The sequence below is a fragment of the Colias philodice genome, chromosome 21 (genome assembly GCF_061535455.1).
Source record: "Colias philodice isolate Cphi_HAF_F1 chromosome 21, ilColPhil1 Martin Lab GWU primary, whole genome shotgun sequence".
In the NCBI taxonomy this organism is placed as follows: domain Eukaryota; kingdom Metazoa; phylum Arthropoda; class Insecta; order Lepidoptera; family Pieridae; genus Colias; species Colias philodice.
This window is the reverse complement of record NC_143106.1, coordinates 221,918-240,736: the sequence shown is the minus strand read 5'-3', so window position 1 is coordinate 240,736 and position 18,819 is coordinate 221,918. Positions and strand designations below refer to the sequence as shown.

The following is an 18,819-nucleotide window of genomic DNA, read 5'->3' as shown; positions in this document are numbered from 1 at the left end:
AGCCGTCTTCGAAGTACACCTTCAGGTCACTCCATCAAGTCCGGAGGTAAGGGCTCAAGTCTCAACGTAACTAACAAAACGAGCCCAAACTCGGCATACCTAGCTCTAATCGTCTATTAGTCCCAGTAGCCGTCTTCGAAGTACACCTTCAGGTCACTCCATCAAGTCCGGAGGTAAGGTCTCAACGTAACTAACAAAACGAGCCCAAACTCGGCATACCTAGCTCTACTCGTCTATTAGTTCCAGTAGCCGTCTTCGAAGTACACCTGCAGGTCACTCCATCAAGTCTGGAGGTAAGGTCTCAACATAACTAACAAAATGAGCCTAAACTCGGCATACCTAGCTCTACTCGTCTATTAGTTTCAGTAGTCGTCTTCGAAGTACACCTTCAGGTCACTCCATCAAGTCCAGAGGTAAGGTCTCAACGTAACTAACAAAATGAGCCCAAACTCGGCATACTTAGCTCTACTCGTCTATTAGTTCCAGTAGCCGTCTTCGAAGTACACCTTCAGGTCACTCCATCAAGTCCGGAGGTAAGGTCTCAACGTAACTAACAAAACGAGCCCAAACTCGGCATACCTAGCTCTACTCGTCTATTAGTTCCAGTAGCCGTCTTCGAAGTACACCTTCAGGTCACTCCATCAAGTCCGGAGGTAAGGTCTCAACGTAACTAACAAAACGAGCCCAAACTCGGCATACCTAGCTCTACTCGTCTATTAGTTCCAGTAGCCGTCTTCGAAGTACACCTTCAGGTCACTCCATCAAGTCCGGAGGTAAGGTCTCAACATAACTAACAAAACGAGCCCAAACTCGGCATACCTAGCTCTACTCGTCTATTAGTTCCAGTAGCCGTCTTCGAAGTACACCTTCAGGTCACTCCATCAAGTCCGGAGGTAAGGTCTCAACGTAACTAACAAAACGAGCCCAAACTCGGCATACCTAGCTCTACTCGTCTATTAGTTCCAGTAGCCGTCTTCGAAGTACACCTGCAGGTCACTCCATCAAGTCTGGAGGTAAGGTCTCAACATAACTAGCAAAATGAGCCTAAACTCGGCATACCTAGCTCTACTCGTCTATTAGTTTCAGTAGTCGTCTTCGAAGTACACCTTCAGGTCACTCCATCAAGTCCGGAGGTAAGGTCTCAACGTAACTAACAAAACGAGCCCAAACTCGGCATACTTAGCTCTACTCGTCTATTAGTTCCAGTAGCCGTCTTCGAAGTACACCTTCAGGTCACTCCATCAAGTCCGGAGGTAAGGTCTCAACGTAACTAACAAAACGAGCCCAAACTCGGCATACCTAGCTCTACTCGTCTATTAGTTCCAGTAGCCGTCTTCGAAGTACACCTTCAGGTCACTCCATCAAGTCCGGAGGTAAGGTCTCAACGTAACTAACAAAACGAGCCCAAACTCGGCATACCTAGCTCTACTCGTCTATTAGTTCCAGTAGCCGTCTTCGAAGTACACCTTCAGGTCACTCCATCAAGTCCGGAGGTAAGGTCTCAACATAACTAACAAAACGAGCCCAAACTCGGCATACCTAGCTCTAATCGTTTATTAGTTCCAGTTGCCGTCTTCGAAGTACACCTTCAGGTCACTCCATCAAGTCCGGAGGTAAGGTCTCAACTCTCAACATAACTAACAAAACGAGCCCAAACTCGGCATACCTAGCTCTAATCGTTTATTAGTTCCAGTAGCAGTCTTCGAAGTACACGTTCAGGTCACTCCATCAAGTCAGAAACTAAATATGAAATTTAAAATCCCATAAGTATAAAATCTATAAATAAAATAAATGCGTGAAGGATCAAGTTTATTAGGTGAAATATTTTGTATTCGTACAGTGATCTTTTCGTAAACGAGGAGCTGCTTACAAGCGTCACAGTGTCTACTCACAACGGCGGCTGAGCGCAGACTAAATTACTAAAATATTTCATTACAAATTGTGTTGCAATAATTCAAGGTAGTGACAAATAAAATAACCCTTATTTCAATGCAATAAGTATCACGCGTTACAGCTAAATATGTGAAAAAATAAGATTTGATTTTAATTTTTTTCTCAGCCTATTTGTAACATTTTGATAGTTTTATCTAGTACCTTTTTGAGTTAGACATGTCTACTTACTTAAAATATTTTTAAATAAATCAATTTGTTTTATTAAATACAAGAAAAATGTTCGTTTATTCAGCACGATATTGTCAATTTTGGGTGAAGAGGCAACGGAAATTATTTTTTTCAATATTATAAACCAAAATTTTCGACTTAAAATATAGTACCTTTTAAAGATTAAGGAGTAATCTATTTATGGTAATTATTAGTTAAATTTGGTTTTGTACTATTTCGCCGCAAAATGCACCGAAAAACTGCGTATTTTTGTCAGATTCGTAAACGCGTCCTTAACATTTCAGAGAACTTTTTTTCATCGAAACACTTTTCAGAGAATTATTACATGTCATGGTAAACACACGTCAAAGTCAGGTGACGTGATTTTGCAGCCGAAAACGACCGTTATTTTTTAGTTTTTGGTGTAGTGCTCAAAAAAAATTAGATAAGTAGATTTGAGTTCTAGCTATGTAAACTAGACTATATTACGGTTGCGTGAAACGTAAAAATATGCCCAGAATCTTTCGTTTATACCTTGGTAGAGTCGATTGAAATTAAGTCTTTAAGTGGGAAGATATCATCCCAGTGTTCGTCACTGCACACGACATTCGGAAATTCTATATATAAAATCTGTGTGTCTAAAAAATCTTTTTTAGTTGGTATAAGCAACTTATTTATTGTTATTCGTTATTTCCTGATCAGATAATTAGAAATCTTAACTCAATACATTAGTATTTACCTATTGTTTTCATTTTGTTTTAGAAAAATGCCATTTTTATGTTGAAGTCATTCATTTTTCAATTCCCGGATTCTTCCCTCAGTAAAATAAACTTGCATTGATGAGTACTTTCACCTTCTTTATTAAAAAACTTGATCTTTATAATTTTTTACGATAACATTAAATTCACAAGTGGAGTCAGGGCAACTAACTAGTGTTTTAAAATATTGATGTCTGGAGTGGACACTGGGAGCTATAGTTCCCACCTATCCAAACTTTTTACAAGAGAGAACAGATGACGGGATATATACTTCCCACCGAAAAAAGGGTATTTCCCCCCCACTAACCCCTTTTTTGAGTGTATTTTTGAAATCTACGACCCAAAATTACCCAGGAACGTATCTTACTTTTTTGTTAGCTCCTCCACAGGCTCGCGTTTGAATAAGGGTTAAAAAGTTATCATATTGAAAAAATGTGCTGTTTATTTTTATCTTAATTTTTTAATCCACTAATTCTCATTTGCTAATGCAAGCACAGATAGCACAAGCAGAACTTTGCACAGGTATATTTCTAGCTAAATTAATTAATAATAGCAATCCGAGCACCCTTCCAGTAATATGAACACGTCATTCAAGCACCCACTTTATTTTAAACGTATATATTTTTATCTATAGCATATTAATTATCTGTGTATGTGTGATATGATATTTAAATATTTCATTACAGTTTTTAGCAATGTACGATATGATATTACATAAAAATGTCAATGAGTTTGGATAAAGTAATAAAATTACATTTTTGTGCAAAGCAATGTTACAATACGTATGATTGATTTGTTAATAATAAAAGATTTCCCTTACATTTGAAATATTAATTAACTACAACCATAGAAATCTAAATAACAAGACACATAGAAGGGCTATAATGTCATAATTCGTATGAAAACCGCTGTCGCCAAAATCAACACATTCAAACCGAAAGCTAAACAGTACACACAAGTAAACTATGCCTTTTATTGGACAGCTTGATTTTAGTGAAAACTAACTATCTATTAAATTAAGCTTTTGAATATATATCCTAACGCACGAATTTACGGTTTATTTTAGAATAACATCCCTAAGTATATGAGACTTTTTGCTCCAATACGAACAAACGTGATAATAAGAATGGTCGACTGTGTCATTCATTGTTATTTCGATTACTATGGTGACACTCGTAATACTTGTAAATATTCTATAATTTTAAGGAAAAACGGCATTATTTCTAAAAAAATATATTTTCCGATGAAATATTATTCCTTTATAAGTATAATTACAACTTGTGGAAGAATTTCCGCAATGGGAATTGCTGAAACACACCATGTATACACTCATACGTCTCCAGAGCAACTGAACAGTGACGAATGCACTGGTGATGTGCAAATCACCTGAGTGGCGACAAGGTCACGCACGCTTACGACTTCTAGTGTCTTGTTATTTAGATTTCTATGACTACAACACAACAATTAATGTCTTTTAAATAAATATTTACACTTACATCAATCTGACTGGTCAATGTATGGCTTAATGCTTTAGGAACAAAGTTATATAGAATAAAGAATACACACGAATTACTTACCTACCTATAAAATTTTAGAGAAAATACGGAAAATATATCCTAGCGAGACTTAAGTTTGGCTTTATGCCAGGCGGGAAAGTCGTAAAAGTTTTCTGAATTTTTAATCTGTCTACTCAAGATGTGTAAAAAAATATGTAGAATGCATTCTATTGATATTATAACATATTTCCCATTGTGTCCTGAAGGAAATAATAATAATTAATGTAATATACCAATCAAGTAAGTTTTGTATTTTACTATATTTACATTGCTTCAATAATAATTTAATTTATATCACATTTGATCAGATCAAAGAGAGAAATGTCTCAAGGTCTTTTCTTCACCCAATTTGAGGTTTTAGAAAGTCATCTACATATTAATAAACCGACTTCTGAAAAATAATGAAGATTTCATAATAAGATAGACATTCTAAGTTGTTATGAAATATCAATTGCAAATGAGTAAGACTGATTTCAACCTTACTGCAGAAAAATTAAGGATGATAAAAATAATGTCAATAAGAAAACATTCACTCTTAGTAGATAGAAGAAAATATATCTTATAGGTGTGTAAGTGTTAGTGAAAACTTTTGACACTCGAAAGATTATGAAATGCAATGGCAGTGAATCTAAATAGAGGAAGCAAAAGCATAAAACTGGTCAAACATAAAAAAATACAAGGTGTATTTATATTTACTGAAATTGTTAGTGAATATACCTTGTATTGTATATTTATCTACGTCAGTTTTCCCGCGCAAATGAACCCATAGACAATCCAGATTTTGCAAAACTTATTAAAAATACCTAGCCAACTATGTTTAATGGTAGTGTTTCTAAATGTGTAAATTTTATTATAGATCTATTGCATATTATTATTTATATTATGAGCATATTAAATACTACAAAATCTATTTTATTTAAAAAGATGCGAATAAATTGATTTATTTCGTGATTATTATAAAAATATTATATCACGTTTCACTTGTATGTATACACCATAACATCACTCTTCTTATTTTGATTCATCACTAGTCGTAAAAAAATACAACTCGTCACTGGATTATGATTCCCGATAAAAATAAAACATAAGGCAAAAAAGTAAAAAATCTATAGTATATCTGATTAGTACTTGTATATAGTTTTTATACACGAATAAATCACTCAACTAGAACTGAAAACAAAATTAAATAAAAAATACATTATTAGGCCAATTCCTAAATTCTTACGTCACTAGATGGCGTTGCGCCAAAAAGTGAAAATTTTATTATTTTTTAATTTCCGTACAGATGTCGCTGTATGAAATGTCAAACATGTGTGATATTGATTTTTATACAAAATCTAGTCATATGTGAAGTTTTGTCAAGTCCTAGGTAGCCTAGTAATAGTCAAATGATATCGATTGTATCTATTCAAATGGTGTATTTTGTAAGTTATCTATGACGCAGAGTTATTGTACTGCGGCCGACCCGCCAACTCTAGTAAATATCTGTCGGGATGCTCTATCCAGTCCGCTGCTGAGATCTTTACCTGGAATTCGAAAATAATAAAATAATTAATTATAAAGAAATTTTTTCCTTCCAATAAATTAAGAGTCCTAATACAAAATTGCGCTGGACGAAAGCTATTTTTTACGTTTGAACGCGATCATCGTGTGTCGAGTAGCAAAGGCTGAAAGCGCTCAAAGTGGAAACATTATAGGACCTTATTATCTCGGTATCGTCTACTCCACCAATTCTAATCTAGTATCGTGGGTTTCCCGCCTACTACGCGCGGGAAAAACGTACTTTTGTAATTTTGTGTCTGACGGAGCAGCGCAACACGTCCTACTCCCTAAAGCGCGGAGCGCGGTCTGCCGTAACAGCGTTTGCGCTCCCGTATATAATCGAAAATTCTAGAGAACTTTAAAATATTCCATTACTTTCATAAATCATATAATATGTATTTTTTTGATTGCAAATTTTTAAGCATAAATCTATCATTTAATGTGTATTTTTTATTTATTTTTTACTCTGTTGTATGTTATAAAAATTCGACGCCAAATACACATAAAATTTCATCAAAGTAAGGCTATTTTAACTTAGATTTTCTTTGAATTTTTGAATAAAAGTACTTAAATTGCCTCGAGCATATTTTAGGATGTCTCAGTGTCTTTACCATAGAAATCTAAATAACAAGACACTAGAAGTCGTAAGCGTGCGTGACCTTGTCGCCACTCAGGTGATTTGCACATCACCAGTGCATTCGTCACTGTTCAGTTGCTCTGGAGACGTATGAGTGTATACATGGTGTGTTTCAGCAATTCCCATTGCGGAAATTCTTCCACAAGTTGTAATTATACTTATAAAGGAATAATATTTCATCGGAAAATATTTTTTTTTAGAAATAATGCCGTTTTTCCTTAAAATTATAGAATATTTACAAGTATTACGAGTGTCACCATAGTAATCGAAATAACATTGAATGACACAGTCGACCATTCTTATTATCACGTTTGTTCGTATTGGAGCAAAAAGTCTCATATACTTAGGGATGTTATTCTAAAATAAACCGTAAATTCGTGCGTTAGGATACATATTCAAAAGCTTAATTTAATAGATAAGTTAGTTTTCACTCAAATCAAGCTGTCCAATAAAAGGCATAGTTTACTTGTGTGTACTGTTTAGCTTTCGGTTTGAATGTGTTGATTTTGGCGACAGCGGTTTTCATACGAATTATGACATTATAGCCCTTCTATGTGTCTTGTTATTTAGATTTCTATGGTCTTTACTGTCGTATATTTTATAAGAAAACTTCTTCTTTTAAATTCCGTGTAAACTACAAAGACACGAACGTCCCGCATGGAAAAAATTGAAACACCTCTCACGTTATTGGCTATTTAACAAACTGGACAATGAATATCAATAAATTGTCTGGAACATATTTTAGATATTGAATGAATCTTTAATTTAAGATATTATAACACATTGTTACTAATTTAGTTTCGTTAAACGTGCTCCTAAAGAATTACAGAAACAAGTCAAAATCACTCTAAAATCGATAAGGATTCTTAATGTTAATTGGCTAGAAATTTTTTTTTGTACATTTATATCCGTTTTTTATTTAAAAATTATTGAAAATATAATGACTACACGTGTAAAATTGTAATAATAAACTCACACTACATTTGATCACAAATACATGGCAATGAAAATAATCTCTAAAATAAATAAGCAAATCATTATTAAATTTGATCTTATTTTTCCTAAATTATATGTCATCAAACAAATGTAATATTACACCATTATCATCATTTAAATAATCAGCTACATACATTCCTCTGCCGCTCGGCCTCCTTCACCTGCCACTTCTTGATATCGAGCTGTGTCTCCCGCAGCGCCTGGTCTCCGCAGCCCCACACCTACACCACAATCATGGACTTTTATATTACATTAAAACGTTACTTTAAAATCCCACAGATTACCATAGAAATTAACAAAATAATTCATGAAAAATAGCACAACATAATATACAGGGTGAAGTTTTCAATTGGGCATGGTAAGCAAATTTAGAAAACAAATTCGATCTCGTCTACCACGCCCAGTTGAAAACCCTGTATTTATTTATGAATTTTCAACAAAGGATACAGGCACAAAATAATATATTATTTTACATAGTTTATTATTAAATTCAAATTCATTTATTAATTAAATACATGGTTTGCCGTACCTTCAATATAAGGAAATTCCAGCATAACAAAGTACTGTATGCACTAACCTCAATGGCCCTCAGCTGGTAGGGCACGCCCTGGAAGCGGAAGCCGTCGAAGGCGTCGTTAATGTCAAGCAGTGGAGCCCTTGGGTCGGAGCCGGCGCGGAGCCCGCGCGGGTAGCCGCGGATGTGCGTGTTCAGGTACAGCATGCGCGCGCCCACCTCCACCACGCAGAACCTGCACGTGTACGTAACGACATGTACTGTTACGCGTGTACGTAACGACATGTACTGTTACGCGTGTACGTAACGACATGTACTGTTACGCGTGTACGTAACGACATGTACTGTTACGCGTGTACGTAACGACATGTACTGTTACGCGTGTACGTAACAACATGTACTGTTACGCGTGTACCTAACAACATATACTGTAGCAGCGTATATGTTGTATAAGATTCAGTACTGTAGCATGTGTGTGTGCGTGAGTGTTATACGTACTGTAGCGGCGCGCAATCGGCACGAGCACAGTACTCATGAGTGTGCGTGTGTATTCGCGCGCGTGTTTGTACATATGTGTATGTATGTATGTATACGTGTTTGCAGCTACCGTACTGTAAGAGCTCGCAATCAATCGTAGTATTGGTAACTGTGTGTGTATATGGGTCGGGTGTGTGTGCTCACTTGGGGTAGAGCTGCAGCAGCGCGCAGTCGGCGCTGCCCCAGTACGTGTGCGTCTCGCGCCACTCCTGCGGCGACGCGACCACCACGCGCACTTCGTCGTCGCCCGCGCTCCCGCCTGACACCACCACTAGCGTCGGGCCTCTGCGGGAGTATTCATTATATTAACAAAATAAACAGAAATAACTCAGGTATGGTAATAATAATAATTCCTTATTTGAGAACAAAAAATATACATGTATGTACATGCAATTATGGGATAACTTACATAAACACAACTAAAAGATTAACCATAGGTACAATTAATTGCCATATTTGTACAATGTCTCCTATGCTAGGAAATGACCTGTGTTAAGGGAGACATTTACAAGATGTTATGTACGTAAATATTATAACAATTCTATGCAAGTATCACGTATATGTGTGTGTGTACACGGACCGGTAGGCGAGCGTGTGGTGCAGGAAGCGGTTGGCGCCGAGCCCGTGCTCGCCGGACGAGTAGAGCGGCGCCCAGTGCGAGGGCAGCGCGCACACGAGCCGCGACAGCCACGCGGCGCTCGCGCTCGTGCCCGGCGGCGGGCGCAGCGGCCGTGTGTACACCTGCACACCACATTGATACACGTCCAACAAATAAACAAATCAAATTCAAAAAATTAAAAAAAAAATCACAATTTTTTACAAAATTTTCACATAAATAATTTCACAAAAAAACACTGTTATGGTACTGCTACGAGGGTCATGCCAAAAGTGGTTAGATGCTCTTTACTTAATAATTTTATACTGGCAAGTTATACACCATCGTAAACACTAGTTATTTAGTGTCAAATTTAAATATGGAACATATTTGAATTCAAATATTTTTTGCTCCTAAAGGTTTATTTTTGTGACAATCTGGCGAGAATTTGCTTGCAACAATGGAACTCAATCGACGAGATTTTCGCGCTATGATTTATTATGATTATAAAAAATGTTTAAAGCCGCGAGAATGTTTTAAACTTTTGGTTACTACTTTTGGTGAATCTGCTTGTTCACGAGCAACAGTTTTTAATTGGTTTGCTGAATTCAAAAGAGGATGGGGAAGCTTTGAAGATGAAGCGAGGACAGGTCGGCCGCCAACCGCAGTCACTAAAGAAAATATTCAAGCAACTGAAAAATTTATTCGCGAAAACCGACGAATTACATATGTAGAGCTTGAGCGAGAACTGGGTAATGGATCAGCAGCGTTGCAAACCATTATTCATGATCACCTTTCTCTCCGTAAGCGTTGTTCAAGATGGGTGCCGCACAAACTGACCGATGAGCAGAAAGACCGCCGGGTAGATTGGTGCCGATTTATGATAGAGAAATTTGACGGAGGCGAGAAGAAAAACGTATACGATATACTTACAGGTGACGAAACATGGCTGTATAACTACGACCCCGAAACAAAACGACAATCGACTGTATGGTGCTTCGATAATGAACCAACACCAACGAAATGTCGTCGTGCACGCAGCACGCAAAAACAAATGATTGCCTCGTTTTTTTGTAAGACCGGTCATATCGCTACTGTAATGCTAGAGGATCAAAAAACAGTTAATTCTGAGTGATATGTGTCAATTTGGGCCCCCTCAGTATTGTCAGCTTGGTGTAACAAGCGACCGAAGTCAGGAATCCGGCACCTTCTTTGGCACCACGACAACGCCTCGGCGCACACGTCCGCCAGAACACTTGATTTTTTTAATTCAAAAAATGTGTCTATCCTGTCTCACCCGCCATACTCTCCTGACTTGGCACCTTGTGATTTTTACTTGTTCCCCAAAATTAAAGAAAATTTGAAAGGAAATAGATTTGAGAGCAAGGAAGATGCACTGGCTGCCTATAATTTGGAAATTTCCGAGGTATCTGGAAAAGAGTGGTCAGAGGTGTTTTCCAAGTGGTTTAAACGCATGGAAAAGTGTATACGTGCTCGTGGTGAATACTTTGAAAAGATAGACATAAGTAACAAATAATAAATATTATGGTTTTCGAGTATCTAGTTTTTTTTGGCATGCCCCTCGTACTGAATGTCTAGTAACTGCATCGAAAAATTTATTACAAAAACAAAATTGGATTTTCAGAGAGCCACCCGACCACAAATAAAACTAAGCAAATCGTTTTGGAAAAGAAGCATCATGATGCGCATCAATTGGTCTTTACAATTTTGAATTCATCGGTATTTTTTATGAAAACTTAGAAAAGCAATGGTCCAAGTAACGAACCTTGCGGGACACCACACATACTAATACAAGATTCCACAATTTCCACGGACTATTTCACTTTCTGTAATCTATTCGAAACATAAGATGCCTGCCAAGACAGAAAAGAACCACTAGTACTATGGCTGCGTAGCTTTCTTATCAAAAAAAGTCGTGGTCAACCTTATCAAAAGCTTTACTTAAATCTCTGTCTGTCTAGGACCATCCGTAATCGGTTATAACCCACTTTTTAAATTTTATCTCCATCTCATCAACAATATTGGGCATTTTAGATTCTAAAACGTATTATCAAGTGGAGATGCGGCTCAAAACTAAATGGTCCTTCGAGCCGGATTCTAATTTCCATACTTAAAGCAGAGCTTCATGTGTCAAATCATCAAATCAAAAGAGCATCAGTAGATGCTTCGAGGCGGTTTCTACAACCTGCAAAGTGGTCCTTCGAGCCGAATGTTACCCTAGGGCATTACTGACCCTTCGAGGCGATTTCTGCAAACTGCGAAGTGGTCCCTCGAGGCGGATCTCACCTGAGGCAATGCCGCGGCCACCAGCCAGGCCGCGGAGGTGGGCAGCAGCGCGGCGCTGGGCCCGGCGCGCTCCAGCACGGGGGTCGCCAGCTCGATGCCCGTGCCGCTCTCGCCGGGGCTCGCCTCCAGCTGCGTCTCCAGCTCGCGGTGTCGCGTGGCCAATAAGTGAACGCAGTACCTGGTACAGCAAACACATGCATAATGTAAAAATTGTACGATACGAGACACATGTATCATGTAAAAATTTAACAATCGATACTGAAGTATTAAAAATGCAAGTTAGTTCGATGTACTCATTTCAGGAACTATTTTTTTGGAAAAAATCACTCAAAAAATGCTAAAAAGCTAATGAAATGTGTGACATGCTTAAAATAATTTTTAAAAAGCATTAAAATAACATATCCGAAATGGAGCTCTATTACCTGTGTACAGGGAATATAAGGCGGTGACAGTGCTCCTCTAACCAGCGTACCACGAAGCCCACGCTGTGCGAGTCCTTGTTGTTAAAGCAGCCTTTGACCACTGTTGTTAATGTTTTGTTTATCTGCAATAGTATAATATACATCAAAACACAAATACAATAGAGACAACAATTTGAAGAAGATAATTACGCACTTTAGGTAAACCAAACTAAAATAAAGCATACCAGTAAACAAGTCTGTGGTCCTTCAGGGTAGTAGTCCATAGATAACTTATAGCTAACATATAGGAGGCTTCGCAAATCGTCTGGCGTCACCGTAGCCTCCTCTGTGTCGGTGCAGAACATTCTAAAAATACATACAACAATAAATCCCCGGTGATGGCGAGTTCCATGATGTAAGATGACGATAGATTCCTAAACAACCGACTGAATTATAAAGGATAACATTGTTGGTACACAAATAGAATTAACCATTTAAAAAATAAATGCAGTGGTGATATTTAAATGTGATGATGGTCTTTGAAAAACTCTGAGTATACGTAACAAGCTTAAAATGATAAATATTAAAATAAAGACAACTCGAGACACAGCCTTTCAATTTTATCTGTCTGGCCCTTCTTTCTCAATATATAATATATAAAATGTACTAACTTTTGTCGATGGGCCAAAATAATTGGGTCCTGAAATAGCTTTACCTAACATAAGTCTCGATGATGACACTATCGTCCAACATGGCGAGTATCCTCTCGCACTGCTGGCGGAACGCGGCCAGCGGGATGTGCTTGTTCTTGCACTTGCCCAACTTGTGGATGTAGCGGTAGAACTGCCGTGCCAGCTCCGGGTACCGCGGGAACAGGTACTTCTGGAAGATTCCAGAACATTATATGTTGTTACTGCTCTATCTATGCATGTATTGTTATATACTGGCTCAACACAGAATAAATATAGAGGTACATTGATTGTTTCATTGACCAACTCTTTAAAAATCTGATCGAGTACAATAAATAAAGAGCAAGTACCTAAAAATATATAAGTAGAAGTAGATAACGATATTTAGTAAGATATATATTTTGGAGAAATAAACTGTAAACGAGTGTTGTAACGATTTCCATTATATGCGTCAAAAAATATATGTACAACTTACTGTGAATGAATTTTCTGTGACACCATTGACGCCATCTTCTTTTTGGGATCGTTGAACCAGTAACTGCAAGTAAAATAATAATTATACTTGTTCATGAAATTGTTTTTTGAAATGAAATCAGTTTACATCAAGTTTATAGTTTTCCTTTCTTCATCTACAAACACACTTCGAACTAGTTTTAAATTTTGTACAGACTTTTAATAAACACAAGTTATAGTTTGCGTTAAATAAATTTGATAAATTTCATTGGTATCCAAAAAAATTTTCTCTATCATTCATTTTACTACTGTGATAAGGTAAGGGAAATCCAAATAGCTGCCTCAAACGAATACTTTGTTTGTCAATAAAGATTTTAGTGTTATTATTTATTGAATGGAAATTTATTTGGTTATCGAATAGAAATGTCTAATTTAAAAGCGATTAAAAACATTGCAATTTACGTAACAATGTAATCAACCGATAGCAATTTGCTTGAGTCTTAATTAATAATATAAATACGACGGTAATCCTGATCGATCGAAAACGGTGACCATGACTTTGGTAATTTGTATCACATGATCTTCTGCCGTTTTATCTATGCTTTAAATAAGGAAACAGTGCAATTTGCTATTTTTAGTCGTATGTTCGTTGGATACATCAAATTATGTAGTTCTAGTGACTAGATTTAAAAATATCCAAGAATATTCAATATTCAAGAAGTTAATTCCATTGATGCATTTTTAGATAAATGTATTTAATGAATAGATTGTGTTCAAAGAGAAACTAATATGTATACAAGCAGTTTTCAAGTGCAGATTGCACTTGTTTACGTCGCTCTTTTATGACAATTTTGATCCCATGTGAATCTTACTTTAAAATCCACCAGAGACAATAATTTTGTATTGACATTTAACCATGCTAGTAGTTTGTTTTCCTCAAAAAAAACATGGTGTATTTAAATGGCAATATTTATATTCATATAAGTACTATAAGTTATATGTAGTAAGTTTCGTAAGTATGAAGAAACATTGAAATTGTTACAAGTTATCGGAATCAACTCCTGAGTATTTCAACGTAGATAAAGCAGGGAAAGACCCGATGTATCAAGTATAATTAATGAAAACGAAACGATACAATTCATATTTTCTCTATTTAGGGCATACTTTAATAACTACATCCCAAAACCATATAAATAAGTTTGGGTGGCATTTTTTTTTTCAATTAACCGACCAGACAGATTTTTAACACAAACAAATACATAGTACATATATTAATAATACTGAGGGTTCTAGGTTCTTAATAGATTAACTTACTCGTTATTTATTTGTATATCTGTTTATCTATTTTTTTCTAATACTCTAATCTAATTTAGATAAGGTTTAAACATAAAAAGTTGTCATTGCTTGTTATAGTTCGATTCAAATCACGAATTACATATTATTATATACGTTTAGCCGTGAACAAGAATCAGTTGAGAGAGTACTTACCAACATTTACATACGTTTTATTAGCATTCACTTATCAATGAATCCCTTTTCCGTCACTTGACATTATACTCAATTAAAGTCGAACTAATACAACAAAATGGTCACTCAAATAAAAAAAAAACCTCAACGGAATATGCCCATTCAAAAATATCCCACAAAATCATAAATCATAGTCACCGTACCTTACAAGTGGGTTTAGCGGTGGCTTTCTTCCGTCGCCGTAAATTCTTTACTTGTATACCAATAATAGTGTATCTCAAGTCACTAACTACCGTGCGATCCATCGCGACACATGTTTCGCTCAACACTAAACAAATAAACAGCACAATGCTGGGATTTGTCGATAAGATATCAACTGATCGATTGTAATCATCGTGATTTTGTTCAACTCTGATTGTAAATGCACTCTAGTGCAAGAGCTGCTGAAATAAATGATAAACCATCTCGTGTCACAATATCGTTTCGTAAATTGTCGTTAATATGTTTACAGATAGCGTATAGTTTTTACCTCTATTTAAATTTTATAGTAATTAGATTTAGATTAGATTACGAATGACTAATTACGATTGTTAATCTAAGAAAATGTTGTACAGTCATTTGCTTTTATGTAGTTAGGTATTTACGGCAGATGAAATCAGTGTAGTAAAAAATAATTGTTTGCTCAGCATTATTCAGCACTGCTGCACTATAGTTTTTCCTGCATCTCTGTCACGCAAATTTCCTGTTTTATGGGTAAGTTTTTATTAAAATAATACGTAGTGACTAGTGACATGTGTGATAAACTATATTATTGCTAGGTGGATATAAACTGTAAAGTGCTTTTTGCGCTCATCATTTTCCTAATTTGTTATAGCAATGATAGAAAAATAAATGTTGCTGTGCCATTAAAAATAATTAGCAGGTGATTTCAAGAGCAGTTACCCGATTTTTGGATATTAATAATAATAAGTAATCAGTTCTTTCCCTCTTGCTAGGCAGCAAGTTACTGCACAAGTTACTATTTGTCTTGCAAATTATTGAACGCAAACATCGTATCATTGTATCACACGATTTTTTCCAATTAGATAGAGACCGTCATACATGTGGGTATAAATAACCCACTATAAAGTGACGAACTATTTCCGCACATCAAAAACCCACGTGTCGTACTTCGGCATCTCTCGGGCACGTCTAGATCATGTGAATTCACTTATCAGTAACATTCCGTGCAATTAATCACCATCATTACGCGACGTGAGTGCTCTCAGTAAATTAGCCAGCGCTGTGACGTCACAACTATGGAGGCAACAGGTTAATAATCTATACTTATGAAAAAACGATTTTCTGTTTTTATTTCAGTTACTCTTTTCGTTAATGGCTCTTAGACTATACGATTAGTACGCACATTGTAATTAATAATTATACAAATTTATCGTTGTATTTAATTGCATTGCTTTTGTTTTATTATTCTCATAATTAATATTCTTATATATAAAATTCTCGTGTCACAATGTTAGTCTGCATACTCCTCCGAAACGGGTGGACCGATTCTCATGAAATTTTCTGTGCATATCGGGTAAGTCTGAGAATCGGCCAACATCTATTTTTCATATGTACCACGGGCGAAGCCGGGGCGGACCGCTAGTTTTTTTATAATTTACTTCAATATGTCATGGCGGCTCCACTTTAGTGTCGTGAATTCTCGTACAAATTTACACGACATAAGTTGTGTCTTACACATTAGCGTTTACCATAGGCGACCCACAAGCTCCTTTGTCAACTATGATATTAGTATTTTCTAGTGTTTTATTTTACGCGGATTTTGGTCACGTGGTCATGTGCTCACGCTCGCTGCAAAGTGTGCGAAACGTCGGGATAATAATATAATGTATGAATCGTGTTTTAAATCCGTTTCAAATCTTTAATTTCTAAACTATGATATTACAAAAGTAACTTGATGAGAACACAATGTTTTCTTTTAACAATTATATCAACTACAACAATATGTCTATCTATACTAATACATAATAAAAAGCTGGAGAGTTTGTTTGTTTGAACACGATAATCTCAGGAACTACTGGTCCGATTTGAAAAATTCTTTTGGTGTTAGATTGCCCATTTATCGAGGAAGGCTATGGGCTTATAGATCTTAGTGTAATGATATATATATCATTATGCTAAGACTAACAGGAGTGGAGCCACACGGGTGAAGCGCAGCTAGTATAACTATTATGATAATATTATCTGTTTGTTACTTAGAAATATACAAATATCATGGAAATACCGTGTCATATTGCAGGATAATCATATAAACTGTAAAGTAACTGAGATAAGATATACAGAATAGTAAGAATAATCTAAAGTATCATCCCAAGTCAAATAGACAGTAGACTAGTTACAATTTTGCAGGTTTTTATTAACAAATACAATTTTTACATTTGAATGGTTAATGATGTCTTTTGTGTCCAATATCTAATACCTAATACTAGCTGACCCAACAGATTGACCTGTCTTGGACAAATTGTCAAACCTGTGAAGTTTATATGACCGTCATGTTTTTTGCATTTTCTTAACTTTTTGGTGCAAGTTTCTTAAGGTTTTCTTTCATAAGATCCTTTTCCAGACAGTTACAAATACATCAAAATAAGAATTATCGAAATAGGTCCAGCCGTTCACACATGATGCCGTGACAAAGGGAATTATGGATTCATTTTTATATTTAGAGATATATAGATAGAAGATTTCAATTAATGCAACTATGCAAGAATGAACCTTTTTCTGATAGGTATTTAGTAAAACTATGAATCAATGATTTGTTGTTTATTGATAATAAGATAGGACAATAGATAAATGAATAAATTCAGAGAAAGATAGATATCTTCTTATGTAGTTGAGATTTTGTTGAGTAATCAGTTTTATTTTTCATTTCTGTAAAAGTTCATTGTTGTTAAAATTTATTAATAACAATGACATAACCTTTTTACATGTTAATCCATCAGGCCCCGGAATCACAGACACAATAGAAAATCTATTGTGTCGCGGTCGGATCTGGCCGCTCGGTGGTTGAGAGATTAAAAGATATTGAGGATGTTGTAAAAGTATTCTTGGTATTTTATGATTTATCATCACATAGTGCAATAAAAAATAAAGTTAAAAAGTTATTAATAGAAACTTGTCATTTGTGTATCTTTGTTTTTTAATATTTGCAATAAATTTTATTGTTCCAATATTGCACCTTGCACAGTTTTGATTCAAGGATAATTCATTTATTTGTTTTGGTAACACGGCTTTGTTCTTACCTTTCCTTCCCTGTTTGCCAGCTTTTAACCTTGTAGAAATATTCTACTAGTAGCAACTATTTTTTCTTTAGTTTAAATGGAAAAACAATTCATTTCAAGTAACAATATAATTATACAGTTCACTTGTAAATTACGAAAATTATTAGGTAAATATTTGTGAAGTTGCGAATTGACGTCATTGTTTGTTGTGAGCAGTTCTTATCAATGCTACAACGAAAATACACAATCTCGAAGGACGATATAGGTCGCGACTAAATAAAAATAGAATATTCGTCAATCATCCAAGATTATTCTTAGACCTGTCTACCTATCAGTAACGTAAATGTAAGTAGAAACGTTTATATTGTATGTAATGTTATGCTAATCAAATCATAACCTTACCTTGCCGAGTTTTTCTACAGGGACGAGTGACAAAGGTTGGCTTTCCGCTTTTTCTTGCTGACCTTGCAGCTCCCCGCTGGACCCAGATCTCGTCCCACGAGTGGAACCTCGCGGGGTGCTGGTCCCACTTCCACTACCATCTGTAGCACTCTTTTCATGACTACTATGATTACCCATCACTTAAACACTACAATATCATTGGTAAACGCTTTAACACTGAGTTCACTTTTCTTGGAATTTTTTTCACAATGGCTTGACAATAAGCCCGTCAATAAGCACTCACAGACAAGATAAATTCAAGTGATTTGATTTTGTTTGAGAATAAAATAATGTCGAGACGAAACAAACAAATTCTTCGTGAATCATATGATGTGTCAGCTGTCAACTGTCATTTGAAACTGACGTATACGGCGGTATACATTTAAATTTATATATGGTAACAGTTTTATTCGTTGTTCAGAGGTTTTCAAGGGTTTTCTATTATTTTCTCAATTATTTTCTAAATAATTTGACTTTCGGCTACATATCGACTACCGAACGTTCGTCCAATATTCTATGATCTATCAATATTAACTTATTAAAATACT

At 35.8% G+C, this 18,819-nt stretch overlaps 1 protein-coding gene across 2 annotated transcripts; it reads right to left on the bottom strand.

The window, feature by feature from the left end:
- Positions 1-3,272: 3,272 nt before the first annotated feature.
- On the bottom strand, positions 3,273-18,612 carry LOC149478588 (uncharacterized). Of its 2 annotated transcripts, XR_016317378.1 has the most exons (12): positions 18,233-18,612; positions 13,108-13,170; positions 12,659-12,825; positions 12,189-12,309; positions 11,965-12,086; positions 11,543-11,720; positions 9,221-9,381; positions 8,785-8,925; positions 8,167-8,338; positions 7,724-7,810; positions 4,310-5,940; positions 3,273-3,696 (listed from the first exon to the last, which is right to left on the bottom strand). XR_016317378.1 is itself a non-coding variant. In XM_089708970.1 (11 exons), exons 1-11 carry the CDS (start codon positions 18,407-18,409, stop codon positions 5,848-5,850), a joined length of 1,482 nt encoding a protein of 493 aa, XP_089565096.1. In that variant the 5' UTR covers positions 18,410-18,612; the 3' UTR covers positions 3,705-5,847. The 2 variants fall into 2 exon arrangements, 1 of the variants encoding a protein (XP_089565096.1); XM_089708970.1 differs by lacking the exon at positions 3,273-3,696 and having other exon boundaries at positions 3,705-5,940.
- Between the last annotated feature and the right edge of the window lie 207 nt (positions 18,613-18,819).

Excerpts from the sequence above, each read along its gene's own strand:
- LOC149478588 (XM_089708970.1), bottom strand. The coding sequence starts at position 18,409 with ATGGGTAATCATAGTAGTCATGAAAAGAGTGCTACAGATGGTAGTGGA. Across the intron at positions 12,310-12,658 it reads ATCATCGAGACTTATGTTAG|AATGTTCTGCACCGACACAG; the intron begins GTAAAGCTATTT and ends ATGTATTTTTAG. Across the intron at positions 12,087-12,188 it reads GACCACAGACTTGTTTACTG|ATAAACAAAACATTAACAAC; the intron begins GTATGCTTTATT and ends ATACTATTGCAG.